The sequence below is a fragment of the Montipora foliosa genome, chromosome 2 (assembly GCF_036669935.1).
Source record: "Montipora foliosa isolate CH-2021 chromosome 2, ASM3666993v2, whole genome shotgun sequence".
Lineage (NCBI taxonomy): Eukaryota > Metazoa > Cnidaria > Anthozoa > Scleractinia > Acroporidae > Montipora > Montipora foliosa.
In genome coordinates, this window is record NC_090870.1 from 34,989,423 (window position 1) to 35,010,242 (window position 20,820).

General features: G+C 41.3%; 1 protein-coding gene and 1 pseudogene across 1 annotated transcript in view; both read left to right on the forward strand.

Annotated features, from left to right (window-relative positions):
• The window catches only part of LOC137992934 (protein PRRC2C-like), a 28,309-nt gene extending 26,305 nt beyond the window's left edge, over positions 1-2,004 (forward strand). Inside the window, exon 12 of the mRNA XM_068838518.1 lies at positions 1-2,004. This exon is cut by the window's left edge and continues 1,107 nt beyond it. Coding sequence (XP_068694619.1) covers positions 1-1,617 — 1,617 coding nt within the window. The 3' untranslated portion in view covers positions 1,618-2,004.
• Positions 2,005-11,255: 9,251 nt separating this feature from the next.
• On the forward strand, positions 11,256-20,820 carry LOC137991585 (monocarboxylate transporter 10-like; annotated as a pseudogene).

The following is a 20,820-nucleotide window of genomic DNA, read 5'->3' on the forward strand; positions in this document are numbered from 1 at the left end:
TCATTAAGCGGAGGAACCCCTTTGTTTAACCTAACGCAACACCCACCGGCTGCCCAGAGGCATCTTTTGGGAGGCCAACCAGGACTTGTTGGTGACAATGTACCTCGGCAAGGAGGCTTTCCAACTCCTCCCCCAGGGCATCAACCTTTTCAAGGAACTTACTCTTTCCATCAGAAACAAGCTGCGTACGATGTCTCACAAGATATGCAAATTAATCAAAAATCGCCTGAACAAACAGCGTTCAACAGACAGTCCGAACTAGTGAAGCATGTGAATGCTAAGCCTTTTGAACCTCCAAAGAGATCCACCCCGGGAACTGGCTCATCCGGGAGTGCACCCATAGGCCCTTTGGTGTCGTCAGCATTTACACGAAATCCCAACATGATGGCTATCCGGCCGAGTCCACCTGACGCTGGTGGCCCATCACAAAGCCCTCCAGTATCCACATCCATTTTGTCTGGTAGACCAGTGTCTGTTTCACCCGTTGACCCAGGTGTTCCATTTCCTGGTGCCGTAGGAACGTTTCCAAAGCACCCTGCAATAAGTCAGTTTCAGGTTCAGCAGCAACCTCAAGGAGTGCAACCTCAGCAGTTCACTCCCTTTCAACAACAAGCAGTGGGTATTCAGCACGCTCTTCAAATCAGACCTCAAGGCCAGCAACAACAGCAAACTGTGAATTCGTTACCAGGCGCTACAGCCGCCATTTTACCAAATCCAGCTGTCTTGGCAGCAACTATCCCAAGGCAACTTGTAAGGGCACCAGGCCTTGGTGCAATTGGCTTGGGAGGACCCCAACCTAGTCCCAATGCACAGCGCTTTCCTGCACCAATCCAGCGTCCTATGGCAGCATCCTTGATGCATGGAATGCATCACATGCAGGCTCCACGTGGACCACGCCCACAGTCAGCGCCACCTCAAATGATCCCTGCAAAGCAGCAAGCCCCGTCAAGCAGACCGCAGATGCTACAAGGAGCGTTACCACCCCAGGATCCTATGGCAGCAGCCTTCAAATATGAGCAACACCACAAGATGATGGAGCAGACCAGAATGTTCTTTGCCCAACAGGGACATCAGCAGCAACATCGTGTCCCTCAACAGAACATTTCAGATGAGCAACAACTTAAAGCTGTGACAAGCTTACAAGGAGACAAGGCAAACGTTAAAGCTCCAGCACTAAGAGAAACCAACAAACTACAGGACAAGAAAGATGAAGTAACCTCAAGAAACAAAAAACCAAGTTCCGAACAAGCAAACAAGACGTCAAAGACAACCAAAGTAGACTCAAAGCCAGATGAAAGCAACAAAGACAAAAACTCAAAACAGGATGGTAAAATCGCTGTTGCCAAGAGTGTCGGCAGCGGAAGCACTGGCAGTGGCGTTGTTCGCATTCAGCCTCTGCATATGCATTCAAGGAGTAAGCCAAACAGGCCCCGAGGCCCTCCTCGAATGCCAGGTATGCCTCCAAACAAAGCTAAGCTCTCTGGACGACCAGAGAAAGAAGTCAAAGATGCATCAACTTCCGAGCACCCTGGTGAATCCCAAAGCCCCAGGAATTCCGATCAGGCCAAAGCGTCCGATGTGCAATCCGTTTCTCCACTTGGTGTAAACCAAGGATGAAAAAAAAAACCGTATCTAAATGAAGTTAGTAACCGATTTTCGGTGATCTTATTTGCCTGCCCATAAGGAAGTTGCTTTTGCGATAAGAACCACAAAGGAAAAACAATATTATCATACGCTTGATTTAGAGTTTGTCGAGTATTAATGTGTTTGCATTGCGAGAGATTCTCATTCGCCAAAAGCTCGCACAAGTTAGTTCACTGTAATTTTTGTCCTTCTCATTGCCGCAACACCTGTAAATTAGTCCACTGAAAGTTTGTACAGAGGTTTGCAATGAGTTAATTTATTGTTAGACTTTCTTGAGTATAAGCAGTGAGTTATTTCACCTCATGGAAGTTGAAGCTTTTTTTTGTGATAATGGTACAAATAAAGTAAGATTCGAGAGAACGTTTTTTTTTTCTTGAAAGGGAACTTCTAGGTTACAGTTGAAATTAGCAGATTGGAGATTTCAGTCAGCCGTCCGCACTAAGGTGCGGCGGGATTGCAGAAAACCACCTTGCATCTCAGTTGCACATTGTAGCATTCCTCGTTCCTTTAAAAACTGAATTACTTTTCCACAATCCAGCACCTCACTCTTCGCAATAGGGAGTTTAAGCACGCGACGTTTTTGAGCCGCGAACGGCAACCGGAAGTGAGCTGTTTTCCATTTTAACTTGTCTTGTCACTACTGCCTTTATATTGCTAAGTATCTTTCCTCCATTAGAGATAATTAGGTTTAAAATCTTGCAGACACTACTGTCCTGGCATGCAAAATGTTCATTTTCGTGGCTCAGAAACGTCGCGTCCCTAACGTTAGAAGGGCGCAGCCTTCCCTGGGTTTGGGTTTACTTGAGGCGATCGCTTGTCGACATAAAATCAGCTGACCGGATCACTCGATAATTATCTTAAGAAACCTTCCAAGAATTGTTTATATTCTCCAGAAGACGAGCTTTCTAATGATATTTGGCTGCGGTCTTGGAGTTTTGTGGTTCTTAAGGGACTGTTCATTATTTATGGCTAAGAAGGGGAGGGGTTGTTTAGAGTGAGGGGGTAAAATTTTCAAAACAAAGGGAAATGGGGAGGGGTGTTTTTTTAATACAGTAGAATATAGGGGGAAAATTTTGAGAATCCGTTTTTTCAACTCTTTTGTTGCCGTTTTGCAGGTATATTAAATTGAGCTTTGTTTTGTGACCACTGTGTCCTAAAAGTACCAATATACCCGGTCTCAGTTTCGAATCCAAGAAAGCGTGACCTAATGTAGCGTTACTTAAAAGTCACAATATGTAACTTGTTAATCTCTTTGAGCATGCAATTTGATACTACTAAATACCCGTTGGTGATATTGCTATATATTGAAGTACTTTTATCTTACGTACTTCAATATTGTGGTGCTTTTTATTCCAAGGATAACGAGCACTGAACTTGATTTTGGTCTTTACAATAACTGCAAAGATTCTCGCGCGCTCACTGGTCGAAAGCCGTTGTCAACAAGAGTATTGACAATGAAAATGATGTAATATGTAACGCAACGCTCAGCAATCAGGTAAAATTTTGGGCCAGTGGCATAAACTTGGGGGGAGGTAATTTTTGGATATACGCACTTTCGGGGAGGGGTACATCTGTAATCTGCCCTAGTTGGTTAAAAATCACGGAATTCTCCCTTCCCCACTAGCAATAAATAACGAACAGTCCCAAAGGAGGCGCCATTTCAAGCACGGGTTCAAATTACCAAGAGCCGACGACGTTTTTAATCCACTGAAATAGCACACTGTTAATCCCAGGAATTTAGCCATTTGGATTAACTTTCACGGCGTGAATGTAGTAAAACACACATGGCAGGTTTTGCTCAGAGTGCGTTTAATATATAACAGTCATGTCTCCGGTTGACGCTTTGTCAAAGAACGAGGAAGTGGAAGTCTGAACAACAATGAAAGATCGGTGTTTTTTTCGCTGTTGGTAGAACAATACCTTAATCCCTTCCTTGACACATGTCGCGAAAATAACAGATATTGGGCTATTTGAATACTTATCTTATCACTTATATTGAATCAATGTCATGTTTTTACTTATCTCAGCCCTTCGTGTAATTACTCTCTCCTGGCAACTCTTGAGTGTTTTTTTCTTTTTTAGTGTGGTGATGAGTGGAAAGGAAATCGATTGGGGAATTTGTCATTCCAGGCGTCCTTCTGATGAATATAAATTTGAGTATCAACTATTCCAATGCCACATCGCTCGGCATCCCTCTCCCTATCAAATTGTGATCGCAAAGGAAAGCCACTCCCCTCTGAGGTCAATTACAAAAGATTGGATAAGACACTCAGACAGTCAAATTTCGCACACCTACCCTTCCTCTTACTAAAGCTAAAATTCCTTGTGAACCGCTTCTTATGGTTTTTAGATTTCAATATTGTGTTTTCCCTTTTTATAGTCTCAGGGCGCTTTCCTTTAGACAAAATTGGCGGGCCAGACCCGTCACTTCGCAAAGAAATGCAAAAATTTGAAGGAACACTTGCGTGATAATCCCTCGCATTCTTCTACAGGAGTATACATCGTCATCCTCGAAATGTGTTAATTTGAAGGCGTTAGTCCTTTCAAATGGCCGGTCTGATCGGTCAGTTCTGTCAAATGGAAAGCGTCCCTAGCTTAATGTGGATAATCGAAAGCTAACCTTGTGTTTTCACACGTGCAAAAATTGGGTGAAGTCCGCCCAACGGAAAAAAATGTCCCTAAATGTTTACTTCAGCGGAATTGTGGTTCCGTGCCCTCTAGACGAATTGTATACATAACTTTATATGACCAGTTATTTAGAGCAAAACAAAAGAGTCTTCACTAAAAAGAAAAAAAGCAAAGATGACCAAGAGGAAAATACTTAAGAAAGTGAGCTGAGTAAATTTATCCCTTTTGCGGAAACACTGTTTTTTTCAGGGATCCATTACCACGATTTGCTCTAGACTTGAAAGGCGCTTTGTTAATTTCAGCAACTGCTCATTTCCACCCTATCCTACCCTACCTCTCATCTCCCCTTTGTTGTTGGTTTCCCACTTGACACCCGAAAACTAAATAGCTTTGTGTAAATGAGCGGCCACTGACTGGGTTTTATTGACAGTGGAGATCGACAGATCCGTTATTAGGGACCTTTAGATACGAGAACGAGTACGAGATTTGACTGCCCGTTTTTGGCGAAAATATTTAGAAGATTCATAACCCGGACGATTAATCTTACTCTTTGTTAGCAGTGTCGGTTGCTCAGTCAATCTTATCGCTGGAAACGTAACCTTTTTGCTGATCGAAAAATGCCTTGCATTCTTGCAAAACCTCGCACTAAAATGACGACGGTATCACGTTTTTCCCGCCAAAATGACGCTGGTTTGCGCACGGTCACTGTTGTTCTATGAGAAAATGTCGTTCTCGTAGTCGTTCTCGTCCTAGAATCTAAGGCTCTCTATTAGGAGACCCTGAGTGTTGGTCCGGCCGGAATCGAAGTCACGGCTTCCCGCATGGCAGCCCGGTGCTCAACCAAATCGGTGCGCGGAAAGGGCGTGTGATTAGGAACGCTCACCTTTCTCGTAGTCCGACCTTCGCGCCGATCTTCCATGGAACGCCTGCCCCTCGTTTGTGCGACCTCAGTGCTATGTAGTTTTGAGCCAAAGTAAAAGGCTTGGCCATCTGAATCAGATGTCAACTACTGTTTTCCCGATTTTCCTTTCGTACACTTTCACAATGAGTAGTGGCAGCTGGAGCTCATCAAGTGGAGCCTCTACCTCCACTAATTCTTTGAGTCAACCCTTTCTCGAGTAAATTTATTTTTGAGAAAAGGTTTTTTCGTGAAGAGTATCTTATTTCCCTTGACGCTGAGATATCTTTGTTTTGATTGGCTTTTATAACAGTGAGCGTGCTTAATCTCCCAAGGGAGGCGTTCTGTAAATAAATCTACTCTGGAAAAGGTTGACTTCTAGACCAAATATGGGACATTTCTTGTTTGAAGAAAAAGAGGTTGTAGCCACGTTTGTTGAGGCATTGCATAAGTTCGTTAGAACGTAGATTGCGCACTTCCTGCACCCCCTGCAACCTTCCCCTATATCTGCCCCTGAGGAGGAGTCCAAGATCTTTTTATATGGAATGGATTGGTGGTAAATTGATGGGGAAAGCCATGAAAAAATTCAAGTAAACGCATGTGTCGTGCGAAGTCTTTTAAATCGGCCTTGATTTCTGTCCAATTTATGTTGCGTGGAGTAGGACAGAAACTGAGACCTCGAGCAAGGAGTTGATGTCTAGTTGGATGTTATGGTTGTTGTGTCTCCACTATAGTTCGCATTGTTTGTTCTGGTTACGTCTACGTTGGTGTTTTTGAGTGGGCGTAGGATTGATGTTGTCGTGCGAGTTGCTGGATTTATATTGTTAGTGGTTGTGACATGTATGCCGCCGTGAGGCAGAAGATTGAATGTTAGTGTTCGCGCGAGTTGCGCCGTGGAGTTCGAGAAGACGTTTACTTACCTGTCAGAGGCCATCTCACTATTTCTTGTAGATAGAAATGTTCTTTTAATGCCATCCTCAATGGCTATAAGGAAGTTTTTGATAAATTAAAAAGTTGCATGAGAGCATAAGTGTAGATTTTAAGTCACTGAGACAGTTGCTGAGCTAGTTTTTCAGTGTTTTATAATGCCGTTGACCAAGAGAAAATGAGGGGACAGAGAGGGAGACTCCCGGTCCAGCCCTTGGGATATGTCATGTCCACGAAAGTTATTTTTAGACGAGCAGAAGTCTTTCGAGACGTCCGCATGCTGGCCTACCTCCGTCCGATGCTTGAAAGAAAATAAATATTCATCAGCCTTCCACGTGCGCCGTCATTTTCTCTTTTCACTAAGAACCTAAGAGCGAGGCAGGACTGCATGCGGACGTCTCGGAAGACAGACTTCCCCTAGAACAAAGACTTCCGGTCGTCTAAAAATAACTTTCGTGGACATGACATATCCCGGCCAACGCCCTGAGCCTCCGTCTCTGTCCCCTCATTTTCTCTTGCGTTGACATTGTCTTCGTAGGAAAAAAATCATTCGTCGTGATGTTTTTTTGAAGGAGTGATGCCCGATTGTGGTGGAAAAGTTGATTATTGCTGTAGATTGATGGCCTGCATTTGATAGCGAGTTCCTTTGGAATAATGTTCTTTGGTATAAAATGGTCGTAATTTGAAATGTGATGTTCGTAGCGAGTAACTTTCAACTGCAAACGTTTGGCTGTGTGAAAAGGTTGCCTGGATAGATTCCTCACGATATGGATTTCGGGAGGGCCAGGGTTGGGAAAGAGAACAGGAAGAAGAAGAGAAGTTGGTAACGGAGAGCAGTTTCTTTGTGGCTTATATTTTGATTTTTTTACAACGGTCTGATGCTTGAGTAAGTGGTTTCTTGGAGTGTGTCAACAGTCCAATTCTCTGTCTCCAGGCAGTTATTCCAATCCCCATCTTCTGCTTTGGATCTAATTGACTAGATTGTGGGCAATTTCATGCAAGGGCCAGCTGAACAAAGTAGAAGTGACGTATCTTGGAAGATCTAACTAGCAAAATAAAAGGCCAATTTCCAATATGTCGTCAGGCACGGCGTGACTTCTTCAGGGAGTTTAATGATTTGCCGTTACAATTTTTTGAAATTCAAATATAAACCATAAGAAAACTACAATCGATTGTGGGTATAAGATTACAGATAAATATTTAACAATTATTCCATGAGCGCACGTTGGATATGAGATGGTAAATAGCCAACGAGGCGCGTAGCGCCGAGTTGGCTATGACCAGTCTCATGTCCAACAAGCGCGAATGGAATAATTGTTTTATTAAATTCCTTTAAACTCCAAAAGTTTAGAAAGTACGAAATACGAGCGAAAAAAGCGAGCAAATCTGAGCGAAATCAAAAAAACTTGATGAGAACCGATGCGATGTCGTGTAACACCTTGTGGTCAGACAGACGCAGGCTCGTCACAAAAACATTTCTTACGAAAATAACACAAACAGCGGTGATAAACATTGTATTCCAACGCATTTTTATAGAACTTGACGTTTCGTATGCTAATCAACACACATTTTCAAAAGTGACCGTTACAATTTTTAAAAACTATTTATATATATCGTAAACAATAGGGGTCTGGAACCTAGACTGAGAAAAATGATCTGCAGCAGTACGTGTCTTGACATAATGAAAAGTAATAGCTAAAACAGCAATAACTTCTCACTACTAATATTGACATTAAGGGAGGGCTTTAGCTCTTGAATGAACAAAGTCTCTTTAATTTTGCAGTGAAAGTCAGTTTTTCCGGAGGCTAAAATGTCAAAGTGATCCCATTTAATGTCGTGGCCAGTGGTTTTCACATGATCAGCAATGGCTGATGGATGGTCACTTTTAGCTATGGCCTTGAAATGTTCTGTTTTTCTGTGGTGGAGTCTTCGTTTTGTTTTGCCAATGTAGAATTCATCGCAGTTCCAGCAGACAGCTTTATAGACGACCTTGGACCTCTGAGATCGGTTCAAGCGATCTTTGTATGGAAAAAAGGAGTTGATGCGGCGTGTGTTTTGGAATATGATCTTGAGATTGACGAAAGAGTAGAAATTGTATACGCAGGATTTCAGACGATGGCCTAAGAACAAGAGTTTATACAACATTTCTTACCTTTTCGCGTACTTCTAAACGTGGGAATTTAACCCAGCTGTCCAGAAAATTTTTTTTTTTTGCTTTCTTCAGAGAGAAATTTCGCTTTCCGACGAAAAAACTTTAAGCTTGGCAACACTTAGATCAATCTTTTACCATATAAGGTCAAACCAAGGTATATGAGCTGATAACCGAGATTGAGTGAACCTATCAGAGCACGACAATTGCATTATCCCAGGTTGAGAATTTAATAATTAAAAATTATTCCATGAGCGCGCGTTGGATATGAGATGGTAAATAGCCGAGTTGGCTATGACCAGTCTCATATCCAACAAGCGCGAATGGAATAATTGTTTTATTAAATTCCTTTGACTCCAAAAGTTTGAAAGTACGAAATACGAGCGAAAAAAACGAGAAAATCCGAGCAAAATCGAAAAAACTTGACGAAGATGCGATTTTATGTAAGACCTTGTGGCCAGACGGACGCAGGCTCATCACAAAAACAATTCTTACACTTTTCGCGTACTTCTAAACGTCGGAATTGATCCAAACTTGTTTTTTTGCTTTTTTCAGAGAGAAATTTCGCTTTCTGGCGAAAAAACTTTTAACTTGGCAACGCTTAGTTCAATCACTTACCACATAAGGCCAAACTAAGGTGTATGAACTGATAACCGAGATTGAATGGACCAATCAGAGCACGAGAAATGCATTATCCGAGGTTGAAAATTCAATAAATATATATGACAATTTAATCCTGCGAAATCGCGCGGAATATCGCCTGATACTTAGCCGAGAGGTTGACTAGCAGTAGAGTTATTTTCATAGAGTTATGTCGTAGACCCGGGGGAGGGGGGGGGGGGGTACTCCTCGGAATTCTTGGTGGTGGTGTGCCGCCCGTGTCTTCAAATCCCGACCCTATTTCAGACCTAAACATGCTATTTTCCACCCCCGTTTTCAGACCTGACCTCTAAAATTTATACTCGTTTTCAGACCTGAACTTGCAAATATACACCCGTCAGTCAGACATGGCTTTATAAAATCGTTACATTATTATAGCATCCGAGTGAAATCACAACAAAGTATATTACGTTAAAGCATAATATTTTTTATTAGGAAGTATAAAGCACTAAGAATTGCATCAGGCACAAAATTCAGTAGAATAATTCAAGCTTTAAATTGTCCCGTCATGAAAACAGTTTGCATATATACTAATCGATGTAACGGGAACAGAATAACAGAACAGAACAATAATGTAGAAAAAACGAAATCGAAAGGAATGAAAATACATTGACTCGTTATTATACATTATAAGGCCTATTAACATTGAACATAAATCTATCTCTTTTGTGTCAATTTAAATGAAAAAAAAATCATTTGAAGTTCTTGATAAACCAAAAACCCGACCCGATTTCAGACCATAATTGTCAAAATCTATACCCGTTTTCAGACCAAAACGGCTCAAAAACCATACCCTTTGGGGCGGCACATACCTATATACCTTATATAGGGGAGTACCCCCCCCCCCCCGCCCCGGGGTCGTAGAGTTAGAGTTAAGTTTCCAAAATCGTGAATTTAGAAATACAGAAATACAAAAAGTATCCTAAACATGCATAAAAGCTAACCTTAGGCCTAATTAGGCGTAAACAAAAGTTTAGCTTTTACGAATGTTGGGTTCCAAAATCTTGAATTCAGGATTTTGGAAACTTAACTCTAACTCTACGACATAACTCTATGAAAATAACCCTAAGAATAGCTGTCCTCCTTAGTCGACGAGGCCGTAGGCCGAGTTGGCTAAAATCAGGCGATATTCCGGAAGATTGACCACGATAATTGTTTTATCATTCAACACATTGATGACAAAGCACTATTTTCTACTTTTATTGGAAAAAAGCTGGAAAAACTATCATTTTTCTCCGCGACACACAAAATTACCTATATCGCAGAAAATACGTTGGTTACGCCCGACCAATATTGAGCGCACTATGACCACATTTGGACGTTGTCACAATGTGTTGAATAGTAAATATATATATATATATATTTACAATTTTTATCAGTTGTTCTTATCTTTGGGTTATTGGATCAAACACTCTCTTGCCATAGCTTCTGGCTGGGGCGGAAAACCCGGAACCCAAGTGAGAGTCCTGGGAACGAAACTGATGGCAATTTTAAATTTTGAGAAAAAATACTTATCAAGTTTGGTTTTCCACCCTTCACGATTTTTTAATATTCCGCGACATAGAATTTCATTAAGCTGACCTGCATCACTGCGTGTTTCAGACTCAGGGGTTTTCTTCTAAGTAAATCCCGGAAAGTTCTAAATAAAATAATTTAAGAAACCTAGATCCGAACATTTTACATCATAAAAGCTTGGTATTAAAAAAAAAACCACAACAAACAAACAAATCAAAAATTGCACGCGGAACAGCCGCTCAAAAATATTTCACGGAAAATAAAATTTACTGTTCATGCGAAAAAAACCAGCAAATCAATGCTTTCACTTTCCTTTCCGGGGCAACCCCCATGCTTCTAAAACGGGAACCACGGTACTGCTGCTTCACGTGACAGATTCTTTGGCCTATTGCCTATCAGGTGCTTGCGTCACCGTTTGTTATGGAAAGGTCGACCAACCCCAGCGTTTTTTTTGTGTACGTCATTTCACCAATCAAGCAGGTATTTATCCGAACTGGAGCTCACCTTGGACCATTTTAGTACTCAGTATTAACTTGTTTCCCTTTGTCAATTATGTTACCTCATTTTGAAATAATATTTTGTTGATAAGAAAAATGTGATCGATATCACAGTCACATAAAAGCTTCGTGAAAGATCTGTTGTCTCAAAACAATTGTTTGCTGTTGCCCTTACTATGAATTGCAGATTACCGAGTATTGTATTTTGACAACGAAACAATTGTACCTCCCATTTTTCACCTATTGATCATGCCACACTTTAAGCCAATCACTAGGCGTGTTTTAACAATGGCTGTCGATTACGTCACTTACTGTGAAAAACCACCGAAAAATTTTTTTCTTCACCTGGAGGTTTCTCGCCCGCTGAAAGGATTGTGGCTGTAGGGAGCACATTTAACATCGCACTTTCAGGTCTGACTGCTCTCGCCCTCAAGGAATTTTAAAAAAATTGGCCATAATGGGAAATAATGAAAAAGAAAGCAAGCAAAGCAAGAAAGGTGAAGTGCAACATATAGTTCCATCGACTGTTCCCGAAGGCGGTTGGGGTTGGCTTGTCTGTCTTGCAGGATTTATAGCACAATTTGTTGTGCTTGGACTGCAAAATAACACTGGTATCCTGTACAAGACTTTATTGGTGGAATTCCAATCAAGCAAAGGAGAAACAGGTAAGTTTGGGCTCAGACTTAAACAGTATTAAACAAGAAGAAATTCGGTCGCGATGATGAATTCGAACTGCTGAACGCGCGTGTTCGAAGAAACCTCCGGCCACTGTATTTAATCAAGCACAAATATAAGGTTTACTAGTGGCTTTTCCACCATAGTAAGTCATATTTAGTAAGATTGCAATTCATATTCCTCCCCTTCTCGCAGTCAGTTCGCTGAAACGGCTGAAAGAGAACAGACTTCAATAATTTTTTTGAAACTGACCGCAATTTTAACCGGATGTGCAACAGCAGCCAATAATTGCGATGAATTGAATCAACAACGCTAAAAGTAGATTTCGACTTCAACAGGTAATTCAGGTTGTTCCCTCAAAAGAGAATTGAACGCTTATTGCAGCGAGTGGACACAGATTTATACTCTTCAATCGACTGAAATTAATCCTGCAATGGTGGCGGTAATATTTGGCTTGTTCCCTGAGGCATAAATGTATTTCAAGTTATTTTTTGAGTTACTTTGTCTTTGTGATGGTCAACTGAACGGATTCATCTGGAAGCTCTTTGGCTGCTTCAAAAACGAAAAGTAACCAGCATTGTTGATCTTTACCGTGATGATATTTGACAGTTCTGGCGAAAGTGTGAGTGGGATTTGTTGATGATGCAATATGCAAATTTCGGACCTTTATCTTTCTCTTGAACAATCAGAAATTGCAAGCGCCCCCTTTCCCGGTGAATTTAGAAGGAGAGCAATGTCTCGACCACCTACCTCTTCGCTTTGCCGTATCCTACTTTTTAAGAGAATCTTGTGGTCGTCTTGCGACGTACTAAAATCATTTCCGATCCATTGTGATGTACAGAAGGTCATTAAACTTGCGTGGCAACTAAGGACCTCGGAAAATTTTCCTAACGAAAGACCGGTTAACTGTCGATGTAGTTTATCCCATTTCGTAGACGATTAGTTTCTGGGAAGGCCTATGTGGAAGTTCCACAGGATTACAGCAGACAACTGTTTGCAAACATGTTTTTATTTAATTTTTGTTCCCAGCGCGATGTTTGGTTTTTATCTCGTGTCGACTTACCTTGACGCGATCGAAATTGTACAGTGGGTCTAATAGGTTCATTGCACGTTGTAGTTACTTGGCAAAATGTATGGAAAAAATGGGTAATTCCGCCGGAGATTTTAACACTGAAACGACATGGAAACTTTGAACGTTCTTTACTTTCCATCCGCTGTGCGAAAAGTGGCGCTAATGAGCAAGGCTGTGCGAAGATCGATTTGCATCTTTGCAAAACAACTTGCGCTCATTCTTATGCAAATCCTTGAGAGCTGAAAGTCAAGGGACACATGCCTAGTGAAAGGGTTTAATGGTTTTCGAAAGCTATCACATGTATCATTGTATGCTTAGATTGTAAACTTTAATATTTTTATCGTACCTCGCTGATAGACCGCAAAAAGGCAATTGCAGTTGCGTTCGCAGTTGCGTTAAAATGTTTTGTTGAAGAACGCGATTGTTTAAAGCGAAGCTTATGTTGATAATATCGTTCGCACGTTTATTTATTTAATTTATTTCTCATTGCGAAAAAAAACATTTCGCTTTGAAACTTTCTCCGATGATTTAGCGCAAATGTTCTGCATCCAACGAGAGCTCTTGCGTATTTAGCTTCGCAGCAATGTTGCGGTCATTATTTTGGAACTTAGCCACGCAGGAGCTGACAATCGCTAACCCTTCTAAAGTTACTTTCACAGTTCAGTTGGTTCTCGATAAGTTGAACCGCCACGATGCATTTAAAAGGAACCGGTTCTGCTCTAAAAGCTCTTTCTAGAATAAAAATATGAAGGAGACGTAGAGGTTGCCCAGGTAATGGATTTTTTGATTTTTAAGTGAAGCAAGAAAATACATCACACCGGTGACATATATACCTCAGAGTTCAGATGAAGTTGACCTGAAACATGTTGATCTTCAGTCTCTTTGTCTGCATGTTGTATTGGAACATAGTCACCAATATGTAACAACCTATCTTTAATTAGGAGACGCCCAAAGTACTTTGCACTGAAAAATAACGGAGTTGACTTGAATTTTACATGTTTTTCTCATCAATTTACCAATGCTTTCAGCCTTTGTGCGTTTAAACTGAAGAAAGCAATATTTGTTTCGCCTTTTTCCATTCCCCCCACGCTAGGTTCTTCCATTCTTTGAAATGACTTTTTTAAAATCATGCTGCAATGAAACTGGCTTCAGCAGAATGTAGAAAGTGTTCAATTTCCCTATGTAATTTTTCGGTTTTCTTTGAGCGATTTAAATACGAATTTTTAACTTCAAAGTAGGCTGGTTCAAATTTTGGGTGTTTGATGCATTTCTTATCATTGAAATCGTTTGCATGTTTGTGCAGGTGTGCAATTGATGCATACTCAAACGGCAAAAACACGTGATAACGGTGAGATTAATACACATGTGGCAATGTGTAATCTCAAGTCACACCACGATCTCTTTTACTCTCTTCGTACATCATAGTTTGAAAATGTTCTTTGAGTGTTGTAATGGCTGCCATTGAAGCCTTTTTGCAGAATTTATTGCGTATGTAGATCTGAATGACAGATGCGACATGTTTTTGTTGAGTGATCATGCACGTTGCAGTCTGGAGTTGAACACCCATATCCCCGCGTCTACCCCGCGACTGTGCTGCACTCAGCACCACAACTTAGCCTTCAACCAAGCAGGAGTTCGCCTTGTATACCCCAATGCCGTCTTGACTTCATTCCTAAAGGATTCGTCCAATTGCACTACATTTTTAAACTTTAATACAAATAAGCCTTTTTGCTGAATTTGATCATATGTAAATGGCATTTGCGCACTACAAGTATTAACTATTATATATTATTATTAAACGTCATGCCAATATTTTAGGGAATGAGAAATTTATTTGTCATCATCTCAACGAAAGCGTAGTTACGTTACATTTTCAGTTTTACTATTATCTATCGATCGTGGACTACATCCGATCCTTGGATTGCCTTGATCGTCATTTTTGTAGTTGGTTAAAGGGTGACAGTTTCAACCCAATAGTGACTTAAGCGAAATTGATGTGCTGGAAGGTGTCATAAAGCATTCTTGCCCAAAGAAAAATTAACACTTTGCATTTCGTGCGAATTTTTTTTAATGCTAGAAAAGTTCTGAAGTCGGATTTCCTTTTGCTGTCATCGAGCCATCATCGTGCTTGACTCTAGACAAGACGCAGATTTTAGATCCGCTTGTGTGCAACTTAAAGACAGCTTTCGTTGGCTTCGTTTTATTTAAAATACCCTGGTTTCCTGAAATGGCATTGCAATGTTTCCTCTTTACGGTTACTGTAGTTTGTGTTTTCCATATAACGCTGACGTTATAAATAGAGTTTAAACCACATTTTGCCCCGGGCTATTGCATAATTATTAGTAAACTGAACTTGCTACAAGCCTGCAAAGCCAAGTTTTAATTCTAGTTGAAATGACTGATACCGTTAAAATTGCGTTTCTTTCCTTTTAAGTCAATTTCTGTATTTGACAATTGAATGTATAATGATTCATCGCTAGATGCGAATTGCCTTGATTTCGTTCTTTACAGTACCAAAGGGCCTCCGTGTTCTGTATTGGTCAGCCTGTGGATAACTGCGAAAACACTCCTAATTGGTTTATATCCCTTAATCCTTTACCAAAGGCAATCATTACATCTTTGGGTATCATTCATGTTTGTGAGAATATAAGAAACAAGCGGAGTCGATAAGCTCAGTTGTAAGAGAGAAAAATTCTGTATGGGCTTTCTATGTTTATGTTCAGTTTGTGCAATGCTTGATTATTTTTAAGTAGCTTTGATGCAGATTATTTTTCTGAACTTGACCTCTCTGACATCACTTTGATCACGTTTCCACAAAAAACGTGATGTTTAATTAAATTACACGGTTCTTGCATTTCCTTAAATAAACACCCCTGCATTCACTACTCTTAAAGTCAATCTGAGAAAAAATGTTCTGCGTAGAAAATGAAACCGTTTTATTTTCGACGCAGAATTTTTAAAACATCACTGATGCTCGGTAAAAAAGTTTTCTTTGTGCACGTCAAAACGTCTCCTTGTTATTTTGCCGCTTGGGTTCTATCAATCGGCCTCGTATGATGTTCCTGTTTGCTCCAGTGTCGTCAGCCTTGAGTGAACGCATTGGCTGCCGGGTAGTGGCGTTTGTTGGCGGTTTGTTAGGGGTTTTGGGATTTGTGTCGTCGTCATTTGTGACCAACGTTCACCTTCTTTATGCCACGTTTGGAATTCTTTGGGGATTGGAGCGAGCATGAGTTACTTGCCAACTCTTCGATCCCTTCCTTATTGGTTTTCACGGTAAGTAAAGAGCTCTGGTATATTTTTAATGAGTATCTAGTAATTATACTCTTGTAAATGCTTCCTTTTTTTCGTGGTGTCAGTTCTTTGGGTGCTTCACAGACACTACAGTTAATTAGATGTTAACTTATATAGTAAACACATATCGCATCTCTTCAATTTACTGGCAACGAAGTTGGTTTTTCGTGATGTAAGCTACATTTACACCTCAAAGTATTCTCCAAAGAAGACTAGGAATTCCCTCACTTCTTTGAGAAAGAACCCTAGTTACGCAAAATTAAATCTGAGAGGTTTTCCTTTTTGACCAAGCGCGAGTTTGTTAGTGTGTAAAATTAGAATTATAATGGCAAAACCCTCTGTGGTGGACTTGAGGAGTTTGTCGCTTCGCTCCATACAACTGAGTGTCATTAAAGATGTCACCAAAAAGATAATACGGTACCAGCAGAATTCAAGGTCCCGCGTGGTATGCAGAGGTGTCCGTGGCTCAATATCGATCATTCTGGAGATATTTTTAACGAAAGATATTTGAATTTGGTATGAGGCTACCTTGCAACTTGAAAGTTTTGTCGAGGATCTACCCTCTTTGCCGCAATGACGTACCCTGGGTACCAGGTTTTTTTCTCGCTTGCGGCGGACGGAAATTCTTCGCTTCGGCGGCCGAAGGCCGATGGCACGAGCGGGTCACGATGGCGGTCACAATAGAGACATGACCGACACCGGAAACTGCGCAAGAAAAACCTCTGGCACCCATGGCAGCAATGACGTCTAGTGTTTCCAAATTGTTTTCACGCATTAAATCCCTTAGGTATTCCTTCAAATGTTTTTCGTCACTAAAGTGTATGTGACAGATTTTTCAATATTTACTCAAGTGAAACATCACGGCTTTCTGAGATAAAAGCAACCAAAAAAACTTCCATGCTAATGTTTATTATATGCCTTTCAGCCTTTTAAAATTTGGAATTTTCACTTCCGGGGGGTACAAACCGCGCTAGTTAGGAGACTGGGAATAGCAAGCCAGTGACGTCAAAACAGAACGACAGGGACTTTTAGTGATATAAATTATTCGTTCTTTGTCTTCAGCATTATTGCAACCAAATACAAAGCATCTCAGAAGCAGTTTCAGAAAATTCTTAATCTGCAAAAAAAAAAAGGAAAATTCGGTCCCTGGAAAAAATTATTTATGTTTTTACCTCACAATTATGCTATCCCCAGTCACCTAACTATCGCGGTTAAGTGAAAATTTATATTTTTAAAAGGCTTAAAGGCATATAATAAGCATCGGTATGGAATTTTTTTGTTTGCTTTTATCTCAGAAAACCATGATGTTTCACTTGAGTAAATGAAAACCCCTTCTCATATGCACTTTAAGATCCTTCTCTGACTGCAGTTGGCTTTTACTAACATGCACTTGTTTCTGATGTTTCAGGCGCATCAGTCTTGCTAACGCATGTAACGGCCGGAAGTGGCGTAGGAACAATCGCCATGGGTCCTCTTATGCAGCTTGCAGTAAACCATATGGGTTGGGCTAATTCCACTCGGGTACTCGCTGGAATGCTCACTTTATGCCTGCAGGCTCCTTGCTTTATCGAGTCCCCAATCAAGGGGATAAGATAATTGTGAAGGCCTGAAGGAGACGAAAAGCCTAAGCGGACACCAATATTTGACTTCTCGGTTTTTAAGAACAAGGCATTCTTGGTGTGGTGCATTTCTTTAATGCCGCGTTTTATGATGGTATTTCGTGCCGTTTGTGCACTTGGTAAGTTTTTTTTTTTTCAATGGAAGCTATCCCCGGTAGAAACGATCCTCCTATATGAAGTATTTTTCAATCAACGATTAATATTTTTCAGACGGACCACTTGTTATCAAGTAAAACGTACCGGATGTAACAAAATCCCGACTTATAGATCGATGGTAGAAGGGTATCCCCTTGTAAAAAAATCACAATCTAGCCGTAACCGTTAACCGCGATACAAGGATAAAATCAACCATCATGTCCATAGAAGGGGTGATCGACCCTTCACCCCCCCACATAGGTGGCGAATGCGTTTTATTTGTTCAACTTACAACCCATTTTAATCTTACAACCCTAAGTTTATATCTTGTTCAAACGTCGCACTTTTTCGTCGCGCCGAACCTCAATCAAATTGAGTTCGACTTCCAGCGCGACCCACAGACGTCGCGTCAAATTCCAATTTTAAATGAGGTTAGATCTGTGACCACCACCCTCCGCCGGGAACGGTTCCCGTAAAATCAAAGATGACGGATCACATAAAGATATGGCAGGCAGTCAGTTTGGGCACAAGATAAGCAGCGACATTTGAATCAATTCTCGCGCCAAATTCGCTAGTGCTCGACCGTTGGCTCGACAAGGTCGTTGAACGTAAAAACTTGGCGCCACAAGTCAATTCACAACATTGTGCTAACGTCGACCTCCGTCACGACGATAGCGCGACGTTTGAATTAGGCCTATTTAAAAGGGGTTTTATCTGGTTCGATTTCGAGACGTGTTCTTGCGCTGAAAAGGTGTAGGTATTTCTACAACCAGTGCTCTTGTTTCTTTGCTTTCCAAACACTGAGCCCCGTTATAACGACAATTTTTGTGTGTTTTTTGTCCGGTAATCGTTGTATTTGGAGATTCCTTTAAAACGATGCGGCAATAGAGGAAGTTTCAATGAGTGTCGTAAAACCAAAACCAAATTAATAACTTTGGCCAATCAAAAAGGACGCGGCCAATCCAGTAAACCAATCAAGACTCGAAGTAATTACACGTATCCGACACAAAGCGCGGGAAAATGTGCCCAGCGCACGCCAAGATTTGGTTTTGCTTCAACTTCCTGATGGGTTGAAAAAATGGCGCGAGAACTTTCAACCAATCCACCGGAGTGAAGTAAATGCAAAACCAAATCAATTCGCCAATTACTTACGAACACATCAATTGAAAACCGTCTATATAACCATGTAATTTAACTCCGCCATGAGTCGCTTGGTATATGGCACATCGGGATTCCACGGGTAATGCGCTGGAAGATCCTATAATCGAGGGCATAGGGGAAATATTGAGTGTCCTCCTCCTCCCTCCTTACCATCAGGGATAACGACTTTCTGGCTTGTTTTCGAACGACAGGCGGTCAGGAATCTTTGAACAGCTATATTGGTCTGCGCCGACTAACATACATTTGAAAAATATGTTTTTTCGACGCTTTAAGAAAAGGGGACGCTACCCTGCCAAACGCACGACCGTTCCGGAGGGTCGTTATTCTTGAATCTGGCAAAAGAATTTCTGGCTTCGGGGGACACAATAATGGCGCCTAGAGCTGAAGATGGCATCCAACTAGTCAACTCTCTTATTTGCAGTAGTCCTCAAGACCCCTGTAATTTAGAACCTTAAAAGGCTGAACCAAATATTTGTTATTTTGCCAACAGCCAGCTTACCCGAAGAGTGTGGCTACCAAACGCACAGTTCCTCGACACTCGTCGGCATGATGTCGGTGGGATCCACATTCGGTCGGCTTTTCTTCGTCGGCACACTTGGCTATCACCCAAAAGTGAACCGACTATACTGTTTTCAGATGGCCATGCTGGTTATTGGCTTGGCCGATACTCTGAGCACGCTGACACACGCTATGTCGGTCTCGTTATTTACATGGTGGTTTTCGGTGTTTTCGACGGCTGTTTTGTGGTTTTCCCTTGCCGTACCTTTGGGCTGACATCGTGTTGCGTTTACAAAGTTTCTGCTGGAATAGGCGTTCAGTTTCTTTGTTTATGGCCATCACACACATCCATTGCGGGTCCACCTCTTGCAGGTACATTTTTCTGCGTTTTAAAAAATAAATTATTTGTTGATAGCGTCATCTGGCAATGGGTTCGCCTCTCGAGGTCTCGTACACGGTTGTGATTTTAAAAAATTCATGCTAAGGCAAATTGTTCCATGGTTGATCGGAGAGATTTATTTCCCTCGCTGGGAGATAACTACAAGGAAAACATTTGTTCAAATCTTTCTCCTTTTCCAGCGTTCTGTCTACACGGGAAATTGATTGACGTGCAATCCCGCGGTCATGAAGTTAATCCCCGTCCAAGCACCGAATTTCTTTCATATCGCTTTTGCAAACTGGTCTGGTTGTGTTTCCAGTCTTTTGCAGTGAGAATCTTTAGCTAAAAAAAACATTTTCTTTAAATATGTGGAAGAATATATTGACCATTTGGTGGTTTCTCATGTATGTTCTAGATCAAACGCATTTCATGCCGCCTTTTTGTGTTCATGATGGGTGATAAAAATTCTCAGAACTAACTATAAAGCACGGTATTGTTTAAGTAAGGAGAAAGTTGAGTGTATATCCTTTTCTTTGTATTTTCATATCATACGAGTTAAAGATTTACTTTGCGGAATAACTGTAATATGGCGTTCCAAGAAAGCTGTGAAATGTATTTCCAAGAACGGAATGAAGGGAATTGTGGAATTGTGGGATGAAGGTGATTCCGGCGATGACATAGTAACCAGTGCACGACTTTTGCAGTCAGGGGGCGGAGGGACGCGGTTTCTATTTTTCGCGCCAACGAAATCCGTTCTTTTTTCTGAAAGACATGCACCCCAAGTACTCGTGAGTTTTTTAAACACTGAAACAGTATTTTTTTCTTCACTTACACAGGTGGTCATCTAACATCTTTCTCAGTCTTAATCCAAAATCGCGTTTTACGGGCGTCGCTGGACGCCTGCTCTACAGTGGCAACGTGTTTACCCTCTTCCTCGTACCGGTTCTCATGCCTCCAGAACTCTGCAACAACAATCGTGGCAGCGCGCTGACTGTGTGTGCGCAAGACTGGTGAAAAGCCCTTGATTCGTATCCAGTCACCGGATTCTTCAAACCCCACAACTTCAACGAAG